Consider the following 25,349-nt stretch of genomic DNA (forward strand, 5'->3'; position numbering starts at 1 on the left):
CCTCCAATCACCATTAACCAGAGGAGCAACTGTGACAGCCAGAAATGACGCAAAGCAGTGATGAAAAGGCAATCTTCTAGGAATGAGAAATCCTGCAGGAATTCACCTGCAAAGGTAGGGAGACTGATGTATGGCTTTGCAACCTGTACAACACAACAGTTTTGAAATAGGAAGTAGGAATAAGAGCTCTTTTTAGCTTCATGACATGAATTTTTAGACTGGAGCGCTTACACAGAGATGTGAGGAAACTGTGCTGAGTAGTTAAGCCTGCCCAATCCCAGTTACGTGATAAGAGACCAGCTCTGGCCCTCCACTCCAGCTGTACAGCTCCTACAAGAGTAGGCCCTTTTTCTTAACGCATTCCTGCAGAAATTACCCCTTAATGGCCATCAGAGAGGGAGATACCCACACCCAGTCTGCTCTCCGTCCCAAGGGAGACCAACGTGGAGCACACTGTGGCTGCCACGGTGAGGTGCCTGACCAGGCCTTCTTCAAGGAGGTGGCCGCTCCGTCCTCTGGAGCCCTGCAGGGAGTGCACCGAAGGGCACTGAGAGCCTGGGTTCGTTACCATGAGATGGTTAGAAGAGTCAGAGCAGAGAGGGGTGCTAAGGGCAGAGCCACGTCCCAGGAAAATAAGATTTCAACTAGGTTTCTGGCTGGGAGCTTTAAAACACTCCCTGCTCCTCAGCTTGTTTCCAATTACCCTGAAGAATGAGGGATTGATGGAGAAATATTTCAAGTTTTTTGAAGCTGTACAAAGTGATAAAAAAAAGTCATGACCAGGACACGCTAAAGGGGAACCCATTAACGGGGAACCCCCCCAGTATCGCTGACACCCACGTAGTTCCCCAGCAGAGCCTCAGTGTGTGCGCGGGAGCAATGCGTTATGCAGCCAGACACGTGCCAGCTTCTCAGACCGGGAGCGTCAGGGCCTAGCAGTAAGGTGCTGGGCACGGGAGCTCTGCTGCCCGCCTGCCCTGCCCTGCTCCTCTGCTCCCGGCCGATGGATGGATGCACCGGGAGGCGCTGCGCAGGGAACACGACGAGCCACCGAGCCATGCCAGTGTTCTAGTGCAAAATCTGCATTTTTATTAAAGACATATTTTGGAAGGCCCATTCAAAAATACATTGTGCTCAGTAAAAATTAACCATTTCCATGCTGATAATTAAGATTACCACAGTTTTTTTTTTTCTCTTTTAGAATATTTACAGCAACGATAGAAATTGTACAGAAGTTAAGAATGGAATACATGCCCAAAAAAAATTTGGTAAGGTGTACCAACAACATGATACAAAGGGTTGTATACAAACACTTTACAAATGGTTTATTAACTTGCATGAAGTCATCCTTAAATATTCAACACATTTTAAAATCAATTTGTATTCCAGGATTAAAAGGATTAACACCACACCACGTTCCTTCCACAACAGAAAGCATGACAGATTTAAAAGTTTGTGCGCTTTAGATTTCTAATAGTTGTTAAAAACATTGGGGAATCTTATCCATAAATTTGGAATTTTTGAAAGCAACCTCCCCAGTCTGGTATTTTTCAAATAGTCTGTATTGGCAGATTGTGAAAAAAGATCCCATTTTTTCTTAACCTAGTTCTTCCTTCTTTCTCCCCAATTAAATAAATTCAGAGTTCAAGATTTCACAGTGGAGATCTAAGCAGTCCTGGAAGTCCTTAACAGATTAACCAGATTTAAAAATGCCTGCATAGAATTTCCAACAAATTATGGTTTCGTGGAAAATTTTAGCTTATTGTTCCATATAAACCAAATGCATATAGATGTTACTCCTTTAGATTACACATATCCTTCAGTAGTATGAGTCTAAGATGTGCACTAGCCAAAAAAAAAAAAAAGTGAGAAGAAAAGGAAAGCCGAGACAGTTAGCTACACCTAGAGTTTTGCCTTACTAAACAGTTAAAAGCTCTGCCATTGGATTTACAAGTCAAGAGTTTACACCAAGAGGTTCATATGCTATAGGAAACTTGAATAACATCTTCCATCTTGCGCTATGAACATGCTTTAACTTTGCTAATGGAAAGCTCTACGAAAGCAGTTACTTCACAAAGCATTTATACGCCTGTACAGTTAAGATGCCACCTTGCATTTCTCGCAATGGACCCAGAGAAGCAATGCCCTGTAAAACAGAGACCTGGTGGAACAGAAAGCCGGGTAGGCAGTGTGTTTTGGTGGGGGCACGATGAGGTACGGTATCTCACCCAGATGAAATGAAAAATAAAAATGAAGAAACTCCTGAGCAAGTCTATAAGGATAGCTGTTTGAATAAAACAGCAAACAGGGTGGAGTAGTAGATAAGGCCTCTAACTCCCTGATAATCTGCACTAGAGAAAGAACAAAGAACAAGGCAACTGCAATATTCGAGAACCACATGGGGAAGAGCAAGGGAAGACTGCAAAGCAGTGCAAAGGATGGCGTTAGGATTCTAGAAGGAGAGCTAAGATGGCTTGGAGGTTTTAGAAGTGTATCAGATGAAGGCCCATCAAAATTTTATTACTTGGTTGCTAACAGTGCCTAGAGGAAGAATCTTTTTATACATCTGTTCAAAATTTGGAGTCAATAATAAACTCGGAACAAACAAACCAAACCTCGACCACGTTCTGCAAGAGAGAGGAGGTAGATTGACTGGTAGAGAAGACAAGAGATGTGTAGAGTCACTCTTAGCCTTAGTCACAAATTCCAAGTTCAGACCCTTGAGCCATGTTTTAAGAGACACATTTACCTGGCGACATATTTTGGGTTATATTCTAAAAGAGCCTGAGAAGCAATCTGAGCTGCTGGAACAACAGCATTAAAGTATGTATAAAGTATCCTCTCACTTTCTGTGCACCTTCCAGTTAGTTTGGCAAAAAAGTCACCTTTTGCTCCAATCAGTTGACTGTATGCAATGATATTCCTGCTAACAAATAAGCATCCGAGCACAACTTGGAGCAAGTGAACTTCAAACCTAATCTATCCTGCCTCGCGCAGTAGCTATTAAGAAAGACTGCTGAGACAACAGGCTATCTACAACAGGTTTTCTCTTCAGATTAAGAGGATCTCCTGTAAAATTTGCTTTGCTTAGCTATCAGGAACTTTGCTTCACGATTGCAGAGTGGGAGATCTTCAGTTTCATTACAACATCTGAACCAAGCAATGTGTACAAGTGTTCAGTAGCCTGATGAGCCTGAAGCAATGATGCACTGGTGCTGTTTGACTCTGAGAAAGGAGCCGACATCTAGAACTTCCAAGCTGTGTTATATTAAAAGGGTTTACTCAAATTGCTCCCTTTTTAACAAAGGCCAGAAAGTTAAATGGCTTTTCTCCTCATTCCCTACAAACCCAGCTAATGAATGGTTAATATCATGACACCATTAGAGAGAACTGTTTGGGGAAAGGCACCTGTTCTTATACAGTGTCCTGATTTAAAGGTCATTTAAAATGATTTAATAGGGCACTTCACCTTTCCAAGCATCTTCTGTGACACTCCTATCCTATTCCAAATGGTGGGCCTACGTACATGAACAGCCCAGATGTGTGACTGAGGATAAAATCCCACTAATAAATGTATTGTTCATGCTAGCTGGAACGGAAAAAAGAAACATTCATTGCCACCCCACAATTTGCAGTGTATTATATATGGCTATCCTTTTAATACTCTTTGTGTGACTGAGATTCAAATACTCTCCCAGTCTCTGACAGTGTTCAGCATATACAGAATTAATTACATGTAGGTATTTCTGAAGCATGTCTCACTACCAAATTGTTTTAAGACAACAACAACAACAAAAGAATAAAAACTCCGAACACTTCTAGCTCACGGCTCCCCTCGAAAGCAGCTGTTTTTTGTCTTAGCTAAATAGATGACAGCATTGCTTTCAGAGTTCCCTTCGCTACAAGGAATTACAGCACTGAATTGTTAAAAATACATAGCTTTTTCTGGGTGAACACAGTAGTCTACTCAGCTAAGTTATAGAGGCTTTTGAAGAAAAATCAAAGGTTGGTACATGGCTTTTTATATTATGAACATTCATCCTTTAGAAGACCCAACTGCAATGACCAGGGATGTCCACAAGCCTATCGCAGGACACTGCTGCCCGAAGAATCACTCCAGCTCTGCTCCCCAAACAAGCTGGTCCAGCAGAGAGAAAGGCGACAAGCCTGAAGATGATCTGAGGGTGTGTGTTAAGTTTGGAAGTTTGAGGCCTGCTTTCATATTGATCTAAGAGAGCAACTATCTGTACATATATGGGTACATTGAGGTGGGTCTGACTTGGTATCAGAAATGAAAGCTTGGTACAAGTCCCAAGCCCTGTGGGATGGGGAACTTTTTAGAAAGACTGGATCGAACCTGGGACCGCTGACTTCCTGCCGAGAACTTGTCCTGGTGCTCAGTGCTGGCAACCTCTCGGAGGAACAAGGGATCTTGGACTGCGATAACAGAGCAAAACATGTTACATAGCCCTAAGGGACTGTTCTCTGTGGTCAGGTCTGGTAAAAAAACCCACGTGTTGTTTTAGGTTAATGCATTTTCATGGCAGTTTAAAAGGACAGCTTAACCACACAGCTTCACACAGTTTCAATTAAGATGAGCTTAAGGTGCTTCTTTGTCGATTAACAAGAGCTCAAGAGCTATAGTAAAAACATATCTACAGGTTTAGGCAGCTTGAGTTCTGCAAAATGACTAATCCATTTCTGAAACTTAGTTTCTTTACTTTTCACATCATTAATGATGCCATAATAAGGCAAAGCAGCTTGCCAAAGAATAAAATGCTGTTTAAATAAGATACTTTATAGTAAGTAAATCTATAGAACATGTAGCACGAGACTCAAAGACTAGTGAAGAGGAAAGCTCACACTTAGAAAATTGTTTGCTCTGTAATTATCTTCTCCTTTATTGAGACAGCAAATCTCTGCCATATAATAAGACTTCTTTGGAAGCCTCAGTGAAATTACATTAGCAATATTTTAAATATTCGGAAGTTAGACCAGGTTAAAAATACACAATCTATCCCAGCACCAGCTGGCTGAGCTGCTGGAAGTTCTTTCTAACAGAAGGAAGAAAATACTACATACATTCAACACAATTTAGTATTCAACTTAAATCTGTTACTGTTCATTGAAGTTGAGATGAAAATGCAGTATGAAGTAGAAACAACTTTCTGTAAATACGGGCCACCAAATAAATACTTGAACATTCCTTAGGTCACTCTTGAAGCTTTGCTAACTACTTTAAATAGCTATATGTACAGTCAGAGATTACCCTGATTTAACTTAATGCATACTGAGGGAAACAAACAAACAAACAAACACCTTGGGAAACATTTTTCCTTGCTAGAAACCAGAATAGCCACATATAGCCCTGTAGCATCATCTCCAGCAGGAAGCTCTTACTATCAAGATACAAATCCTGTAGAGGCAAAAGGAAATATACCCATAAAGTACAGAAGAGTCTAGTCTGAATGCTCACTCGGAGACATTCACATAGTACTGCTTAGAGCCCCACTCCCAGGCAATGCTTTTGCGAGGGATTTCAGTGGCATCAACCCATTTCAAAGCAGAGAACGGGAGTAGTCTAGTTGTGATGAACTGGTGAATCGAAGAGAGACTTTTAAAATATACTGCTAAACTCTGATAGTAAGGACTAGTAAAAATCACAATATCCTTCCTGGATGCCCACTGAACTTATCAAAAACTGAATATCCTTTCATGTCTACTGTATTTATATATGCTATATAAATACTCTATATGTTATAGCATATATAAATATACTATAAACCATATATATCTATAGAAAATTATACGCACATTTCTTGCAGGCAATTGACAAAGAATTTTTATTTTATAGTTTTTCAAATTTACCAGGCTTAATTTTTTCCCTGGACAAACCTGCTGTAACATCCTTTCATACTGTACTTGACAAAGATTTTCAAAGTGTTTGTACCGAATGTGTTGTTGTTAGAACTTTGGTATGATTCAAGAGGTACCGAACGTCACGTCCAGTTTGCATTGTTTTCAAAGTAGGAAGTTCAGCTCTTACTGTCTGGCTACTTCTGTTAACTATATCTATGGCTAAGTCAACAATTTTACATTCAGGTTAATCTCTTCTCGGAACAGACAACATATTTGCAGGTACAAGTGTCTTCTGACGACACCATATAGAAAATGAACTATGCTGCAGAGTAACGAGGGAGTTGAATGAACGTGTTTGAAAAGGAAAGATTGTATTGTTCTGACACTACAGGCCTGACTCTCCTCTTATTGCACAAAGTTTAGACTGGCATAACTCTTTTGACTCCTACTGACTCACCTTCCATTTATTTTACTGGTAGCAACAGAGGAATCAGGTTATATATTTACTATACTTGACATTCACCAACGTAAAGGCAGTTTTAACAATGTTGTACAGGAGACTGGAACCCAAGATCTAGTATTTTGCTGAGACTGGTCACTGAACTGTGTATGGGAATACTGGGACAGTAAGATCTAAGGAGAAATTAAGCTGCACGGCAACCTTCTCCCTCAATATCCAAATATCAGATTTGTAGTTTTAAATACATCCTGAAATATAAGAAAAAGTGCAAGAGTACTTTTAATTTAAATACAGTGTTTATCTTATTAGTTAATAGATTGCTAAAACAAGATGTAAAATACACATATGCATAAAAGCTTATACCATGATCTGCAGTGCCATGCTATGCATTAAGTGTCAAAGTTTGGCATTTCACTTGCAATTCATGCTATGTTTCTTTGGTTTTCACCCCTACTATTAAGTGGAAGAGCACCTGCTTTAGCTTGTAGTCATGGGGCACTTTATCTCTTTAGAGGAAAAAAAAAAATGGTTCTGGGGCTCTAATCTCTCGATGCAGATGCAGAAATCCTATGATTATTATTAGGAAATCTAAGGACGCAGGGGAGACCATACCACATTTAGATTACTGTACAGTTCTGCAGTCTCTTACATTTAGCCAATACTTCCAACAAAATAGCCCATAATAAAGCTTGGAATTGAATGTTGTCTTTTGTTTTTTATCAGTAATTCCTATAATATTGGGCTCTCATAGCTGAGCAAGATTCATACTGTTACAGTCACATTTATATCCACATTCAACTTCCTTTTATTAGAAGTATAATACTGCACTTTATATCACAAATGTATAAAAATATGGCAGATAGTGTCATAACAATACTTTTCTTTTAAATGAGTATATTTAAAAAACAGACAGTTATTTTCCATTTATATATATATATTTATATATAGAATAAAATACTCCTGATGCAATATATAAATGTTACTGTTAGTTTTTTATAGAAACTACTGTAGCTGTTGCACTGCTTCACAATGTTTCAAACAGCTCAAAATAACTTTACATTATAACATAAAAGATATGATTATAACAGTACGATATTAGGTCATCATAAATAAATATTACAAATCCTATCAAATATGGAAGTTTAAAAAACAAATTTAAGACATACAATTTAACTTTAAACCCTTAACGGGGATACACTTTTATCACATAAACCCCACTGTTTTAACTAGGCAGCAAAAAATGTAGTAAGGGCATAGGTCTAGACATGAATGTTTTCACCCTTATAAGTGCCAATACATACCAGAAGTCTCCCAGCTTTCTGACAGAGATGTGCTCTAAGCTGGAATGTAAATGAGAGAAAATGGCAATACATTTTTCTCCCTGAATGGCACACTCTGCCTATCGTCCAGTGACATTTCTGATGACTAGTAATTCATAATTCGACTTGGTTTACTGTATAATCCCTGACTCTCGCTGTGGTGCCAAACAACATAGCTCCACATGTACATATTGCACACCTTTATAAAGCTGAAAATACAGTCTTACCATCACCAGAACCACCACCACTCCCCTACGCTGACCTCCGTGCGAGCTGGCCTACTGCCTGGAGTGCAATTACAAGGCTGTCTCTTTCAGGTCGTTCAGATTTGGCATCCGTGACCGGTTTGTTCGGTTATACGCGTGCCCGTTCTGCCCACTCTTGGAGGGCGGCTGGTCGGAGTAGGGAGGCCCGTCGCTCGCGCTCCTGTTGACGGGGGAGACGTGCCAGGTGGGCTCCAGCTGGCTCGGGATCTGCAGCGTTGGCCTGCCCTTTGCCTGCGGCTCTTGCCGCGCGTTGCTGCTGCCGCTGCTGGAGCTTTGACTCATGGGGTGAATTCGCACTTCAGAAAAAGCAGCTTTGGCCGGCTGGCTCGGTAGGGGCTGGAAGCGAGGCTCGGCAGGGACAGGATGGTTTGAAGAGGAGAGGTGTAATAGCTTGCGAAGAGATTTTAATGGCTGGCTCTAAAAGACATGGGGAAAGCACTTGACCTTCTACTCTCATTGCTATTGTATCATATCAGACTTCCTATAACAAAACTGTCATATCCTAAACGGAGTATCTTGAACTTTGCAGGACTTCTTCACTTTTAGTATGCACTCACTTGGAATAGTTCCTTCCAAGCTATGACTACACACCTGAGAAGAATGATTTCTCATTATCATTCAAATCCATCAGCTACCTGAAAAGATGGAACGACTAGCTCAGAAAAAAAGCTTTTGTTCCCGTCGGTTATTTTAACCTTATGTCCTATGAAAACAGAGGCACAGACAATTGCACTAGCTCTCCATCTGTCAGTACTCCTGCTATTAACTTTAGAACCTCAGCCACATTTCATGAGGCGCAGATATCAGTAATATGAAGTACCTAAATATTTGCTGAATGTCAACTGGGGGTTAGAGAGAACCTTGAGTAACTATCTGCACTGAAATAAAGGCTGGCAGAGCTCAGCAGTTTGGTATTTTGTTTGCCTGCAGCAGGGTGGTAAGCAGCTCTTGTCCCTCACAGCTTCTTTAGCTGGTAAAGCAGGCCAAAGGAGAAGAGACACAAGGGGTTACTGAAATGAGTAGCAAGAGCTGGGGTAAGCCTGAGTAAACAAATTTGTAGGATAACAGCTCCATTAAATTCCACAGCTCACAGAACAACTCGCTTCCTCAAACACAGCAGCTGCAACAAACCCTCCTCTTCAGTTTTCAATGTTGTAATGGCAAGAGCATGGCCCAGAAGCTGTCTCCCAATCCCTGTCCCCCAGGCTGGTTTTAGAACTGGAGAACATAAAGCTGCATTCACGCAGCGCGATGCTCCAACGAGCCAGCCTGCACAACCAGCAGCCTGTGCCAGCCGAGGCACAGCCACACAGCAGCAGGCCCTCACTGGAGGGCACTGCCACAGCGCTGCAGTGCCTACTGCGGCTGTGCACTGAAATGTTGTTTGTCTCCAAAACAAACACAACCACCATTTCTAAAGGCTCAGCGACTGACACAAGGACATACAGTCTCACCTCCTTTCCCTGTCATTCGTGTCTAGATTTTCAAAGAATTATGCAGTAATGCAGGTACATGATTTTTTACATTCAATGAGGAGGGACTGGGGAGGATGGGAAATAACGTCAAATGCAATTTTTCTATTTACCAGAGAAAAACCTGTCAAGACACCTTCGTGATGTTAAAATACAGGGAACTGATAAAGCTACTTACATGAGGCTGGATTTCTGTCATCTTCTCAGGATGCCAATCCTTCTGCCTGCTGCTCTGGTGATTAGTAGAATGAATGGCTTTCTGTAATGCCAAGAGATCCTGACCATCAGTGCTAGGCATCTGCAACAAAACATTAAATACTGGGCTATTAATACATTTCTTAAGAATAGCTGTAAATCATTTTCCCAAGTTAATTACACAACGCAAGTGAAGCCCAATACTGCAGCAGAATTGCAATGTCCTTTTATTATTTTTCCCCATAGTAAGTGGCTGCGGAGGTCATGCAGAGTTGCTACACCCTTAGCCCTTGAAGCATTCACATGCTGTTAGTGTTATTTGCTGTAAGAGAGAGCAATTAAACAAGGCTTCCAAGAAAAAAAAAAAGAAAAAAAACACAACAAAAAAATTGTTGAGTGTCATCTTCATTTAAAAAGCATTCCATACTGCAGTTAAGACCACGGATCAGTTCTATAAATTTGTTCCTAATTGAAGCAGATCGAAATCATCTCTAAACTGACATCTGACCGATTTTGCCATCACAAAGGAAGAGATTTTCTTTTCCTCATCTTCCTGCTCCTCCACAAATAACCCAAACCAAATTAAAAAATAAAAAAATTCAACACCACTAAAAAACAAGATGTAAAATTCATAAAATTTTATGGCAGAAAGACAATGTAAAGCTTATAGAGACTTTTATTTCAGGAATTTTAAGCAAAAAAGAACAATTAAATTTAACCTATTTTTAATGCAAGCTGCCTTTTATCATGAACAATCAGCACAAACAAAAATATATTAGAAACATGAGTTAAGTTTATTTTTCAGAGAATCCGTCATTAATATCTAATTAATTTTATATATAAAGGAGCAGTTAGCACACAGAATGTATCTCCAATATAGCTATAAAACAAACCAGGTTATTTTTTTTTTCCTGATTGAAACAGAATGAGAAAATTTAAACATCGGCAATTTCACAACTATTTTCCTCCTTTAGTCCTAGTCCCAGGGCTCCTTCTCTCTGGAGCTGTGTATATTACATTTTCAGTATAACAAATGGTCAAAAAACTTTTTTTTTTTTTTTTTTTTAAGACATAATCTACTTCAACGGAACCACCAACTTTACTTGAATTTATTGAACTGGCCCAAGATACTTAACTGGCATGAAGAGAAAGTGATCCCATGAAAATAAAACACATGCTGCTGTAGTCAGTAAAATAAGTTTACTGGAGCGTTTTACAGAGCTACTGTACTTAAAAATTAATACCATGGGTAGAGTGACTACAGGAAGCTTTTTCAAAGAAGAACTATGCTTTAAATTATTCTTTGAATTAAAAAGAGGGAAGAGGGATTTCTTGATGCTTGGATTCTCCCCGTTGGTTGAGTTTGTCTGTAATATAAGATACAAAATCTAAATGCATAGTATATCAATTCAGGAGATCTGTCCTTACTATATTAACTCATAATTATATTTTTGTAGTTCCAACAGTACATGGTATCAATCCTATAATCTGCTTCAGGAAAATATAATAGTGATTGAATGAAGAAAGTGTATGGAACAAATTCAAGGAACTCAATGCATATACAGCATGGAAAAAGAGATCATTATTCTTACAGAAAAAGAGATCACCTATTCTTATCTCCCATTAGGAATGTACAGTACAAAGTCTTTTCGAAACTGCAGGTAGGTCTTGTTGACTTTACTGAGCTTTGGATCAAATCTTGTAATTTTGGCAAGTGTTTGTTACTTACGATAATGATCTAAAATGTTATGGCATTTTTTATTTTTATATAAATAAAATATCAAAGATACACTAGTAATAGCAGCAATCGGTTTTAGAATGAGCAGTTGATAGTTACCTCTGGAAGAAAGAAAAGTATTTTATTTTTAGCTTTTAGAAAGAGCTAGGGCTCCAAGATGAATGATTTCAGTTCTGACAAAAATATGCCTTTAACAACTTCACGTACAACTGCAAGGGCACTGGCTGTTATATTTTTATTTCCGTAAGACAATCAAAGAGCATACCAATGGATGCACAAACAACAAACAGAACTGTTAAGTATTAAAATTATGAACAAGATGATTTCTCCTCCTCTCAGGTGCAAACAAGCCCAAGACACTTGCTGTGCCATTTGCCTACCAAAAGAAAACTTTATACTATAACGGTTGTATGACTAAATATAACGATGGGCGCACCACCAGAAGAGATGGTTTTCAACCAACTTTCCCAGCTTCTAGATTCCATCCAAGCTACAAAAGACAAAGTCATTAATTAGCACAGCCTGCTTAGAAACTCTATGGTCAGAAGAATTTCCTGTTTGAAGTTCAGTAAACTAAAAAGGAATCAAAGCATCAGTAGGAGAAAGGGTCACTTGCAACTGTTTTTTCCAAAGTACATAATCTCTTCAGATCCATAGCTTGCAATATGTGCCACAATCTGCAAAACTCAGGCTCCTCTGAAGATAGTGCACATTGACACTGTACAAAGCCCTCATGGATACCAAAACGCTTAGTGACAGATTGCAGAAAAAAATGTGATTCTAGCAATCCTCAAAACCTTTTGCTGCATTACTAAAAGATTCCAAAACAAGATAAAAAGGAGAACGGATAAAAACAGCTCTTCAAAAACAATATTGCAAAGAATTCCCATAGCAGACAGTCGTGATTGTTATCCCATAAAGAACTACACCTGGAGAACTCTAGAGAGAATAATCCGCTGCACGAGGAAGTATCAGAAACTGGTATCAGTTCTGCGCTACTGGAGATTTTGAGAATGACATTATTAAGAAGATATCTTTAGTCCAATTTAAGTCATCTTTTATGACTCTTACGATGATCACCAGCAACACGAAACTTGCCAAATAACAGTGGATGTAAGTAGTAAGGAATGGATGTGATATTATTACCCTCTTAACAATGTGTACTATTGTGTACTATTACATGCTTCTCAAGATGACTGTTCTCGGGGTCTAGTTTGTTATTTGCTGCAGAAAGCTTGTATCAGAGTACATAGCTAGAATTACACACATCTAGGACTCTAAGAATTTTAAGCCTCAGAAAAAAATTTGGATAGTCACAAGGTATATGTTAAGATTTTTAATATGAGTCCATTATTGCTGTAGTTGAAGAGCTATTACTACAGTGCTGTTAAAAGCTTTTACTACTGAAATCAATCTTGGAGCTAAATAATTTTCAGGTAATAATTTACATTCGTGGAGGAAGATCCTAATGAACATTCCAATGTTCGTTAGGTAGACTTCTTCAACTAACAGGCAAAGAAGAACAAAGAACAGTGTTTGAAGCAAACATTTGCACACACATTGGTGTGCAGTCCGTCCTTAGATACTGTCCTGTCAAACAACTACAAGTAGAAATGAAAGGAGGTTTTTCAGTCTCTGGTTGAATGAAGTTGATGTCAGCAAGCTTGTAGATGAGGATGCAAGAGTTTCATCACTATCGCATTTCAGGAATTTTATGCATCTTCCTGTGAAATACTAGGTGTAACTAGCCAATGCATTTTTCGTTATGCAAACACTCTCTCCCTCTCCTTAAGTATGAAAAGGAGTAAGGAGCACGTGTAAATCTGCCCTGGCTTGTAATCAGCGATGTCTTCAGTATCTACAGAGCAAGGTGCTTGTCAGCTGATGTTTGGGAAAGTGCTGGATTTTGCATTGCAACACAACTCAACTCAGTCTCTAATTCCTTCACGTAGTTTAATCTGGAAGTAGTTGATACCTCATCTATCAGCTGGACTTTTAATATGTTCCCTGCCACCATGTCCGAATGGCTGAAATCTGAAACAGTGCAAATATCTTTTTTTGGAAAATGCATCACCAAAACCAATGGCTCCAGCGTGCTACCTAAACCAATTAGGCGTGCTTATCCTTTCATGGACATTTTGATATCAAAAAATCCCAGAGTTTTAATCTAGATATTTAGTTCAGAACAGGTATCGAGGTGAACAAGTTCAGAAGGAGAGGTAGGAGCCACTGCCCTAAAACCTAGCTAGCAAGAAGACATGGTGCATTTTTGTGTGCTAGTTAACACACGCATGCATGTTCCATGCAGTTCAAAGAAAATTAAACAAACAACAAAAAAAAACAAACACTCCTCTCCCCCAATTTTCAACAGATCAGCCCTCCAACAACACCCAGTCATGCCACCTCACTCTATGACAGAAGATATTTTGATTTAGTTACTCCCCTTTGCCCTGCAGTACTGTTAACTTCTTCTGAAGCCTATTTAGCTATGATGAGTGAGCACAATTTACTCCATTTCAAGAACCTTCAAAACCATAACTGCAATTTCACTTACAGAAATATTACAACCTAATTTTTCAATAGCACTGAGTTCTTAAACAAAACCAAACCTGAAATGTGGGGAATTCAAGCAAGCTACTCTGAAAAGGGCAGCATACACTACTGTTGGAGATGATGATCCCACTACTAGATAAAACAGTTTGATTTTCAAATTCCAAGTCAAGTCTGAAATTTATCTTTTTTTTTGTACACTGAGAAATCTGACATGACACCAAAAGCAAAAAAGGAACTATTGTTATTAACAAATTAATAAAGTTACATTTTAGTGAAAAAGATATCATAAAAAAAAAAAAAAGTTGGGTAGAATTCTTCATTTTACTACCTTGTTATACAGAAAAGTGAAATGTAAGAATGAAGCACACTGGAAAGAACCAGTAACATAAAGAGACAAAGGTTTACTTTTGACACTATTTTGCACATGAATTTTAGTAACATACTGCTATACTAATAAAAAACCCATCTTCTGGTGGCCTGGATGAGAATTACAAGAGCACACTTTTACTAGCCATAATTTTAGATAAAGTACCTGCAGTTTTAAAATTTTGTAAAACAGATATGCAAATGTAATTTTAAGTATTTTACTGTTTCCAGAACTGTTATCCAATGTTTAGGTTTTCCCAGTTTTTACAGGGACTTTCATTGTAAAACTTTGTGAAATGCTAATATGCCACTGCCCTCTGATAAAATAAAGTTATTTTTCTCTCCCAAAACCTAGATGTAAATGCAGAAATACAGAAAAGATAGCAAGGGCATACACAATACAATAACAGACGCAACCTCTTCCCCCAACAAAAAATAAAACATTGAAAATGGCTAAGGCACATCATCTTTATTCCAGTCACAGGGTACGGCAAGAAGTTCTTAAAGAATTCTCCTTTATAGCAGTTTGATCTCCTCCTAATGGGTATCTGAAATTATTCAAGCTCTAAGGACACACAATAATGCATTTGCTACTTTTTGAACGCTATCAACATATACTGCAAAAGGATTTGCCACAACATCTGCTTAAAACTTGCATTTAAACTGGATGTTGAAGTATCTTAATGAAAACAAAGTCACAGAAAGTGTATCTGACTGTCATATAGTGAAAACAGAAAAAGAACAAATAGATACATGCAGGTACGATCACAAATAATATAAACATACTGTACTAGTCTAGCATTTTAAAATAGTACCATTCAAAACTGATAAACGTATTTTCTTTTAGAAATAAATGCATACTTACAGTTTGAGATTTCTTCTTTTTCTTTTTTATTGCCCTGAAAAACCCTTGTTTTTCTTTCTCCTTGAGCTGTTCAGAGTGACTGTTAAGATTTTCAGGACTTTTCCTAAACATGAGATAAGGTATTGTAAGATAGATTTTATTTTGATATGATGCAAATTCTGTGAAATAATGAGACCTTATGCCAAAGAATGAAAATTATTGATTGAAGCAAAAAGATTCTTAATGTTTAAACATTCATTGTTTCAATGGTTACTATACAAATAACAGATAAGTCTTATTAAATGGGATAGGAGGAACAAAGTGTTAGGGTAAAATGATTAGTCAAACCAGTGAGTAGTTACTTAGGGAAAAGGTAAGCATGCATGTTTTTTTTAAGCCAGAATTTAATACTCAAACCAAAATATTCACACACAAGTTTTTTTTTAGAAAAATGAAAATTGTATCTGAGAGAACATACAACTGGTGAGGAGGTACAAAAGCACTGGTCCAGTTTATCCATTGCTTGCCGGAGAGCCGGGAGTTGCAAAGTTCGCCAGACAGAACCAATTTCAATTGACACTCCTGACCTTTGCTGACATGGTTCCAAATTTATCATCAGGGAGGCTGGGGATCCATTTCAACTTAAAAACTTCAGTTAGTTTGTTATGCATGCGCGAGACAGTGCTGGCAAAAGAAGATGACCCGAAAGTGGAACAGTTGACTTCCCTGAAGATTGAATTTTATTTATTTCCCCCTCATATCTTGTTTACAGCAGAATTAACTACAGCTGATAACCAACATGTTACTTTAAGTGTACACAGTAAACTAAGGATGTAAAGTACTGATAAAGAGCAAAAAGATGGCTTATGTAGGACATCGGTGAGACATAGATGTATGCAGCTCTAGTGCCCTTTAAGCTATTTTGAAAATTGGAAATGCTGAAGGGAAGTTTCACGGAGATAAAAAGAATGGTCTACACTAAGAGAGTCAGAGATTTCAACCTCTCTACAATGTTAAAAATACAGCCAAGCCAACCCCAACATTTAGAGTTTCCTTGATTGTGGCACACAGGTACTTATCCAGGAAGAAATTACAGACCTTTAAAGCAGAGGGCAAAGACATAACAAGAACAAGTAGGTAGATGATTAGGCCAGAGAAGTCTTATTAGAAATAGGGCACTGATTTTAACAATGAGAATCATTAACCACCAGAAGAAACTCCTTAGTGAAGGAGTGGATTTGCCATCTTTGACATTTCAAATCAGGACTGCATACGCTTCTGCCAGATACACTGCTGGGCTTCAACCCCAGAGAACGGATGACAATTACTGGCAACTAACATCTGTGAAGTCATACTGGATCATCGAATTGCCGTTTTTTTAGCCTTAATTTGTATGAAAATAAAAATGAAATTATTCTATTGTCTTGCTGGAAAACCTGAGGGACAGCCACAGTTCCAAGGGCTCTGGATGTCAAAGAGAAGCTGTTTTTCTTGGAGCAACTGTAATGTAGCAACACTTTGCTGCCTGCTATGGTTATCTTTGGGTTCTAAATCTGGCTTAAAATGCTATGCTGTAAACTGGTGATTCAGCTGCTACTACATGCCAAGCTGACGTTTTTTTCCAAGCAAATGTGAAACACATTATTGAGGTGGGAATGACGACAGTTGTCCCCCTTATTAATGAGTATCTTCACTCTGAAATGGGGTTTGGACAGTTCCTCCATTTCTGCCCAAAACCATCTCAAACTCTGAATGCTACCTGGTTCTAACTAAATGCATGTAGTATTTAAACACTGTAACAAGGTACAATAATTGAGTAAGAGAAATGTGCTTAGAGGAAAGATTTATAGGCAGAGGAGATGGTGGGAATTTTCCTAAGTTAGATTTTTTCAACTTAAATCTAGATCCAGAAAACACATTCAGATGTTCAATGATATAGACAATGTGAAAATTTGAAATCTGAAAGTAGATATAGGAAAAATCTCTGGTTTAGTATAAATATTAGATTCCTACCACATATTTTAAACATACGGGACTGCTAAAGATTCCTGCTTATGTCATGTCCTTGGATTTAGTACCATTGCATAACAGCAGTAAGTCTTGTATTATTCACTTAAAGCATCACAGCAGAGCCCAAAAGTAAACATTACTGACAGCTTTACATATTCTGTCAACTCACAAGAGTGACTTCACACAGACAAAACAACTCCTGAATTATTTACTGAATTATTTTTAGGAGTTTCATCTTCCATAATTTGTTAGAAAGCTCGGAGAAAAGCATGCACAACAAGTATCCTGCTTGCACTCTCAAAGTCATGTGAAAGGCGCTGAGAATCTCCCAAACCTTTTCCCAGAGGAGCTACTGCACATCCTCATCTGCAAACATACCCCCAAAACACGGCCTCAGTGTGAATTACCAACCCAGACACTATGCTGCCCACTGAAGAACTAGACTCTTATCATAAAGTGCCAGCGTGGTTTGTCTGCACCGTCCTTTAAAATTTGTCAACGTCTTGCTCTGGCTTTTCTGCTCCAACACCGATTCCTCAATGGAGATGCTGTATTTTTAAAACGCGAACTTACTTTTTAGAATAAAACTTGGGACAATTTTTGCACACTTTTAGACAGATTCACTCAAGTGTAATTCTTTTCTTCAGCCCAGTGAACCGGGACAAGAAAACTGCTCCCCACAGCAGGTGAGTGGACAGGCCAGAAGTGAAATTCTGTTCTGTATTTTCCTCTTTATAGCTCTAATGACCAGAAGAAAAAAAAAGTAAGGGGCTGAGTACTCTGCTCATTTCCAATTGCTGCCTACCCAAAAGCCAGTGGTTTTACATGGACGGGTTTATGTCATTAACTCCTATGACTCACATTGCAGTACAGTTGTCTGAAAAAGCACTGACCTTGAAAAGCAACTGCTTCAAAACACATGCTCATTATGTGAAGAGAGTGAACATATATAGCATTATAGCAGGAAGTTTCAACACCAGGATTTTGTGCTGAGTAAAAATAGAGCAGAACATTTTGATCGCCGAGATGAAACACCGGGATATTTTAGGCATCCTGAAAGATGGTTTTCAGACAATGGACAGTACAGGAATAAATGAGGATTATCAGAAAAAATCTGTATGGTATAATCACACGGCAATTCTTACAATGTATCGGCCAAGTCCTGGTATTTTGCATAAAGCCTCAGCTTTTGAAAGCAAGCAGTTACACCAGAGCCTGTGTGTCTTTCACTAGGAAGTAAGACTAACCCTAGAGAAGAGCCCCCACTGACAGAACTCACCATCAATCAGAAACTAAAGGCAGAATTTCCTCTTCTCCGTTACTTTTATTCTTTTTTGTGCCTTTTGCATGCTTAGGACACATAATATAGATCATATTGGTTATTCTGGTCAGAGACATTTGGAAAAAGACACAGAAAGTAGAGAAATGCTTTGACTATCACTAGCATTTATTGCCCCCTGGTAGGAAAGGTATCCAACCACATGCAGATACATCAATGTGTAGCTGCACGTATGTATGGAGGCAAGCAAACTGCTGTGCTTCAGCATTTACTTTAAAAAAAAAAGGTAGTAGGAAGTATGCTGCATTCATGCTGCCACAGATGCATTCATACTGCACATGGCTTCTTTTTTGGAAATTTCTTGTGGTCTTCAGTTACTCTTCAGTACCCCTAATTTCAGCAGATAGCCTAGTTAGAAATCCTCTTTAGCTGCCACCATACTACTTACTCCCTTTACAGCACAGCTCACAATTACGTAAGTAAGATTTTGGACTAAAGGAGAAGTTACTGAAATATCTGAAGTTTTCTTCAAAATATTAATGAATATTAAAAAAATCCAACCACCTTGGCAGTTATACAGTTACCATAAACAATGGCAAGAAAGTGTCTGAAACCAGTGAAGCACCTCAAATACATGGTTTACCTAAGATAAAAATATCAGTCCTCCAAGTTGAAGCCCTTAGTAAAAACTTCTTGGTGTAATAGCCTGGCACTGAAAGCCGAAAAATCAAGAGATCAAATCAGAACATTGCTAAGAGCTGAAAACCTTTTTTCACGTGAAAAAGTAGGATTTATTAACTGGAACGAAACCCACATCTACCATCTTATATACAGAATACCACACAGAAGCCTCTATAACCACTAGATCACTTAAGGCTACAGCTTTACTAAAAAAAAGTATACATACTTGTATGTGTGTGTACATATATACGTATATATACACACAAGCATTTTACACCTCCTCTCCCCAGTATAATTCAACATTAGTAAACAACAAATATTTGGAACTAGTTGGCTTCATGAACTTGTACTTTCCTAGGCTTATTTCTTGGACCGAATATTGATGACTATAAATTTTGTAAGGATTCCTTGCAAATAACATTATATTTCACTACCAAATTTTAGTACAAAAAAACCCACTGATGACTGGAGAAGGGCCTGGGAAGAGGCACTCGCTGTTTACTAGAAGAGAGCCTACATGCATTGGCAGGGAGGCTCAGATGCAGCCATACAGATGAAAAAAGCAAACGTAGGAGATGATAATGCATATGCAAGAGTCTTGGCTAGGAAACGTCAGAGGGAGAGCAATACCATTAGGAAGGTGAACATCTTCAGGCTATGCCAAGCAGATTCCTAAAGCCTCAACCAGTGCAACACACAGCTGATTTTTTAAGCTTGCAAACTACAAATTTGGACTATTGGTATTTTTAGAAAAAAATCTAAAAATCTGTAAATGAACTGGAGCGTATTTGCAGTGCAGGAATAGTTGGGCTGCAGACAACTGAACAAGCTTTCAACTACCTTGTTCAGGTATTGGCAACCTTCTTGTTCCATGGACTACAGTGTGACTGCATTGTCACACTGACATTGAAACAGCAAAATTAAAGCCAGTCGGGTCACGTTCATAGCATACTGTATCGTTTTACAGTCCTAAAAACTAACAGCAGATAGATAAAACAGTAAGCCTCTGACACTCCTAAGAGTACGGTGGTTTGTGTTGTGTGGGTTTTTTTTTGTTCTCGAGTCACAGTGTGTGTGTGTGTGTTTATATATAAAATAATATTGTATGTATTTCCCCTTATTTTTTTCAGGAAAGTATAACATATGGTAGCTGTCATAGAATGAATACATTTTAATGGACTTAAAGGGTCCAAGCTTTCCAAAATTCCCCACATATCTTGTAAGCAACCAACACAAGAAGCACTTCCAATGTGATGGAAGATGAAGTTCTGCATGTTGGAGTTTATTCCAAGGAGATACTTAGAACTGTAATAATGCAATCCTAAGGGTAACTCGGGTCAGCATTTGGTACGTTGGCAGAACAAGGTTTAGGTATCTTGCATATTACCTACTAATTTTGCCCAGGTTTAGACAAAAGTTGAGAGAGAATAAAATTCTTGTATCTAAAGATGGAAATTTGAGCAAGTTCAAGATCACTCGCAGGAAATTAAATTCAAAGATTTTCTAGAAGGATGAAAATTTGCCTTTTTCAAATCAAGTCATCTGAAGTTCGGAAATGATCTAGTAATTTAATAGTAAAACCTGATAACAAAAGTCGAGTTTATAACATCTTTATTTTAAAGAGGCAGGACAGTGAGGACAGAGTGAAGAAATGCACACAAAGACAAGGGAACATTTGTGACAATTCAGTCTAGCAAACATTCACAGAATCTTTGACAGAAGAAAGGCAACACAGAGCAATAGTATGAGAGGAGCCATATTTTACAGTAGTGGCAAGTCCAGGTGGAATACATGTCACTCATAATTTGAGATGAATTGTCATGTACCAGTTATGTATGTCCATCAGACATCAAATATTTATTTCATCATAAAATTGATGATGTAAGCAGAATCACATTCCATTAGAGCTTTCAACATTTTCATAAGCATTTACACAACTTCTATACAGAAAAATAAGTAGAGGAACAGACTCTGCATCACTCAGGAATCTGCATTTATGGCACAGAACAATTTTGCAACAACATTAGACCATTGCCAGGACAACTTGCACAGAGTAACATGTAGAGCTGGGCAGGAAACATTTCAGGAAAATAGGGACTTGGAAAAGCAAAGAGAAAGAGGAATGCATGCCAAAATAGCAGGTAATTTGATGTGGAGGGCACTGCCATTCTTTCAATTTTACAAGACAAAATGCTTATTCTTCTGTGGGTTTTTCTCTCAAAGGAGCTGCTCCACTTTATGGAAATATTTGAGTATAGTAAGTGGAGCAAAGACTTAAATCTAACTGTCTCAAAGTTAATCTAGAGCCTTATTCAGTAGGCTGTACTCAGCATCTCTTGTGGTCCTTTCATTATTTCAACAAGATGAAACAGCTTCGAGAGAATATATTGAGGGTAAAAACAGAGAATGTGCTCCAAAATAACCTCTAACCTCTGGTTCAAGTCTTTCACTTATTAGGTCTAAGATCTCTGTTCAAGTCTCTGGTTTAAATAACGAAGAACAAAGGCTGTGCACTTGAGTTCCTTGTATGAAAAAATATAATGCTGACCCCCAAATATTTGTTATTTTGAGTATCTCTCTGGTTTTGACTGTGAATTCTACCCTGGAGCTGAAGAATCTTTCCAATAAAAGGTGAGTAGATATTAGTCTGTCCCTTTGAAAAGTTTTGGTTTTAGTAATTTAGCATTGTAAGGAAAAAAAATAATTTGCCAAAAAATTCCCAACCAGCTCTAACAACATATACTATCATTTCAGTTCAGAGTTAAAATAACATTACATATTCCTTTGTATTAACCACATTATAAAAGGTAATATAATGCCAAATGATATATAAAGCAAAACAAGATTCCAGTTAGCTTATGTTATATGCCAGATAAAAAGATTCAGATATGAAGGACAACAAAAGATGTAAGAAGGTTCAACAGTGGAAACAAAGACCTTCTTTAGCCACAAATTACAACATAAGTACCACCTTTTTACATAAGTGACGAGATTCCCAAAACTAGCATCCACTAAACTGATGTAGGCGGAGCTACTGAAGGACAGGAAGCAGACTCTAGTGTATCAGAGCAGGAGACAAGTGTTCTGGAGTAAACATCTTCTGTTGCTGACTTGGGTTTATAACCTGAACAAAAGCTGAAATAACCAGTTGTTTGTGTCCCTCCCCCTTTCCATTTCTTTTTTAAGCAGGTAATTCATAGGTTGTTCATACGAAATTACATTATGTCAACAAACCACTGAAGTAGTTCTTTAAATAGCATAGTTTTATCACTTTCAAAGAGCAGTGTTTCAGATAGTGGTACGAAGTACAGCTGAATCATGGGAATGCATACAAGTCCATTCCTCCCAACAATCCTTGAAACTCCATTTGCTTATTTTTATTCACTGTGCTTTATTGTGATCAAAGTAGAACATTAAGAGTATTTTAGAACTGTACAGCTCTCATAGCAACAAAATTAAGATACTTCCCCTTTAAGTCCTGCAAAGCTACACATATGTTGTCATTCTACTAGCATAATTATAGTTAATTATTCTATGTTCTATATGGAGTCATGCAATGTTTTTTAAAACCCTTTAAAATCGATATACACCACTAAGATGTTGCTTCGTCCGTTTTCCCATAGAATATACTCAATTCCTTCTGTGGTGCGTAAGCAAACAGAGCAGCAGTCCCCATTGTAGGGTGAATATTATATTCTTCATTAATACAGTCATATTTTATATATGGAAACATGCATTTTGATAACTTTTTACATTTTTCTGACAATTCATGCTTCTGGAATCCACAAATGGAGCTATGGGCTTGCTATATGCACACAAGCACTTTCTGTCATCTTTAACCAAAGACTGATAGTAGAAAAAAGAATCAGGGAAGACCGGACAAAAGTGTACAGTTTTTAATGCAATCAATGTGATGGTGTGATGAAGTACTTCTTGTTGCTCAAAAGCGGACTGCAAACATGCAATGCTATGTCAATATAGTCAGAGGAAGCAATTAAGCATGTACAGATAATCGCAAATTTTGCAAAAATTTTTTTTCTTCTTCTCTTAAATCCCCCCCCTTTTTTCCTGCCATTCTCTACACATCTGTATAAATAACAACTCACCAGGTATCAAAGGTGGTTTGTCTCTTTGAGTGGTTTGCCACCGTGCTGCTGTCTGCTGGTAATACAGAGGCTCTGTTTGACACATTGTTTTCTATGTATGTACTCTCTGGACGTGGAGATGGAACTGAACAGAGAAACAGCAAACACTGTATACTGAGCTCTGCCAAAAATCACATCTTTTGAGTCGTCTGCTTCCTCTCTACCTCTTTTATAGAAACCAAAGAATGAAGAGACAGTTGTATGACCAAAAAAAAAAAAAAGTAGTTTGTGCTTTTGTACAGCTTGGTAAGCCCTTGCTTTCTAATACTTCCAAGATAATATTGTAAAATGATGGCATCATCAGAACTGGGGTAAGATGCTGTTGGATATTGAGAACGTGGATATTGACAACACCTCTATCTATAAGGGCCCACAAGTGCAACTGATAGTTAAAAATAAGAAACAGAATATAAGGTTGGAATATTGTTATTACAGACATGAAATAATACAGTTTACAATTCATCTTCACTCAGGACTTAAAAAAAAAAAAAGGTTAATACCCACCCTGAAAAAAATTACTTTGTGTTTTGATGTAACTAAGAGTAAGGGATTACTTGTTAAAAATAAAAGGATCAAAATCAGATACAATATGTTTTCAAAAGAATCATACTGTATTTTCAAAAATAGGTTCTACATACCTACATACAAAATGTTATCAGAAGTACGAATATCACCAGAAATATATGCACTGGATTAAAAATTCATCAGACACTTGCTGCAGCATTATTTCAGGATCACACTAGACTATCAATCAAAATTGAACTGGAAAGTTTTTTTCAAGCTATAGTACAAAAGCACATGCCAATAACGTCTGTGTGAAGTCAATACTTAAGAACTGAATATATATGAATTTGCTTTTTCATGGCAACTTTTTCTTTCAATAGCTTTTACATATACTATTATTAATGTATTACTTGAATATAATTTTTTCATTGTAAAAGTGGTATTAAGTCTTTGAACTAAAATTAAGTTGTTTCATAGATGTAGTTAAAGAGGAAGAAACCTCTACTTTATAATAAAGTACTGAATACAACCCCAGACCTATAGTTTCATTAGCACATGAGTTACGGAAGGTCATTCTTCCTTGGTGCCTCTCTTTCACAGTGCCCAGTTTTAAGAGTGTTTTAAAGATTAATAAAAGCAATTCAGGATTAAGGATTCTTCAAGGATTCTCTGTTACACTGTAAAACTTTAAACTCAACAGCATTGCTCCAACAATTAAAATTTTAGCACAACGTTAAAGCTTGTATATTGCAATGGGACACCTGCAAGGGATGACAGATTTGAACATGTCTAAATCAGGTCATCAGCCAACTGATCAACCTGAAGAGGATCAGAGGGAGACTGGTGACTCTACTTAAGGTTATTAGGTGACTCATAATCAAATTTTAGCTGATTGTGACTTCTTAAGGTTCAGGGGAACCCCACAAGCTTCCTAGCACTTGTGGAACAGTAATTAGCTTATCATCCTTGTCCTTTTCAAAAGGATTACCCAGGTTTAGCCATGAGACATCTGCTCACAAATCACCATGTTTTCTGTACCATACTAGAACAGTATCTATTTGTGTATACATACATAAGCATATGCACACACATACATATATATATATATATATGTGTATATATATATATATACACATACACATATACATATATACATATACACACACACGCACATTCCTGGGATTATATAAATGTCCTTTTACTTGTAAGGAACTACACTGATGATTGTTTTTCATTCAATATAAGTTATCATTTGCAAATATGCAAAAATACTTTTTGCAAAAGTAGAATACAAACACAGTTACTACATACAACTTAGCAGGTCAACCTAGTATCTGAAAATGTGGTAAACATTCTTTTTCCATTTTTTTTTTTTTAAGTTGTTCACATTAGTTCCCTGTACGCTTTTTTACTACCTCATTTATATTCCATGTTAAAATTCTTGTTTAAATTTTAAAGATACACCATAAAATTACCTCTGTAAAAGCTGCCAACTCTTCTTGGAACAGGGTCATTATACAGAATTCTATTTTCTTTAGTAGATGCTCCATCTTCTGTGTGTGGATCATGATATGCTCCACCCTAAACAAAAGAACAGTCAACTATTTAAAATGAAAGACTATAAAGTGATTTCTAGGGGTTTAAACCAACACAGTAAG

The 25,349-nt window shown here is 37.7% G+C and overlaps 1 protein-coding gene across 10 annotated transcripts in view; it reads right to left on the minus strand.

The window, feature by feature from the left end:
• Positions 1-1,066: 1,066 nt before the first annotated feature.
• The window catches only part of CDKL5 (cyclin dependent kinase like 5), a 135,602-nt gene continuing 111,319 nt past the window's right edge, over positions 1,067-25,349 (minus strand). For 6 of the 10 annotated variants that reach the window (XM_080576435.1, XM_080576434.1, XM_080576429.1 and 3 more), the window contains 6 exons: positions 25,167-25,272; positions 23,149-23,272; positions 15,094-15,196; positions 10,816-10,938; positions 9,555-9,674; positions 1,067-8,321 (listed from right to left, as the gene is read on the minus strand). In XM_080576435.1, the coding sequence (XP_080432561.1) occupies positions 7,935-8,321; positions 9,555-9,674; positions 10,816-10,938; positions 15,094-15,196; positions 23,149-23,272; positions 25,167-25,272 (963 nt within the window). In that variant the 3' untranslated portion in view covers positions 1,067-7,934. Of the gene's footprint in view, positions 8,322-9,554; positions 9,675-10,426; positions 10,939-15,093; positions 22,178-23,148; positions 23,273-25,166; positions 25,273-25,349 lie in introns of those variants that run through there. The other 4 variants (XM_080576437.1, XM_080576436.1, XM_080576438.1 and 1 more) reach the window with 3 other exon arrangements.

The sequence above is a fragment of the Anser brachyrhynchus genome (assembly GCF_964034855.1).
Source record: "Anser brachyrhynchus genome assembly, chromosome: 1".
NCBI classification, from domain to species: Eukaryota; Metazoa; Chordata; class Aves; order Anseriformes; family Anatidae; genus Anser; species Anser brachyrhynchus.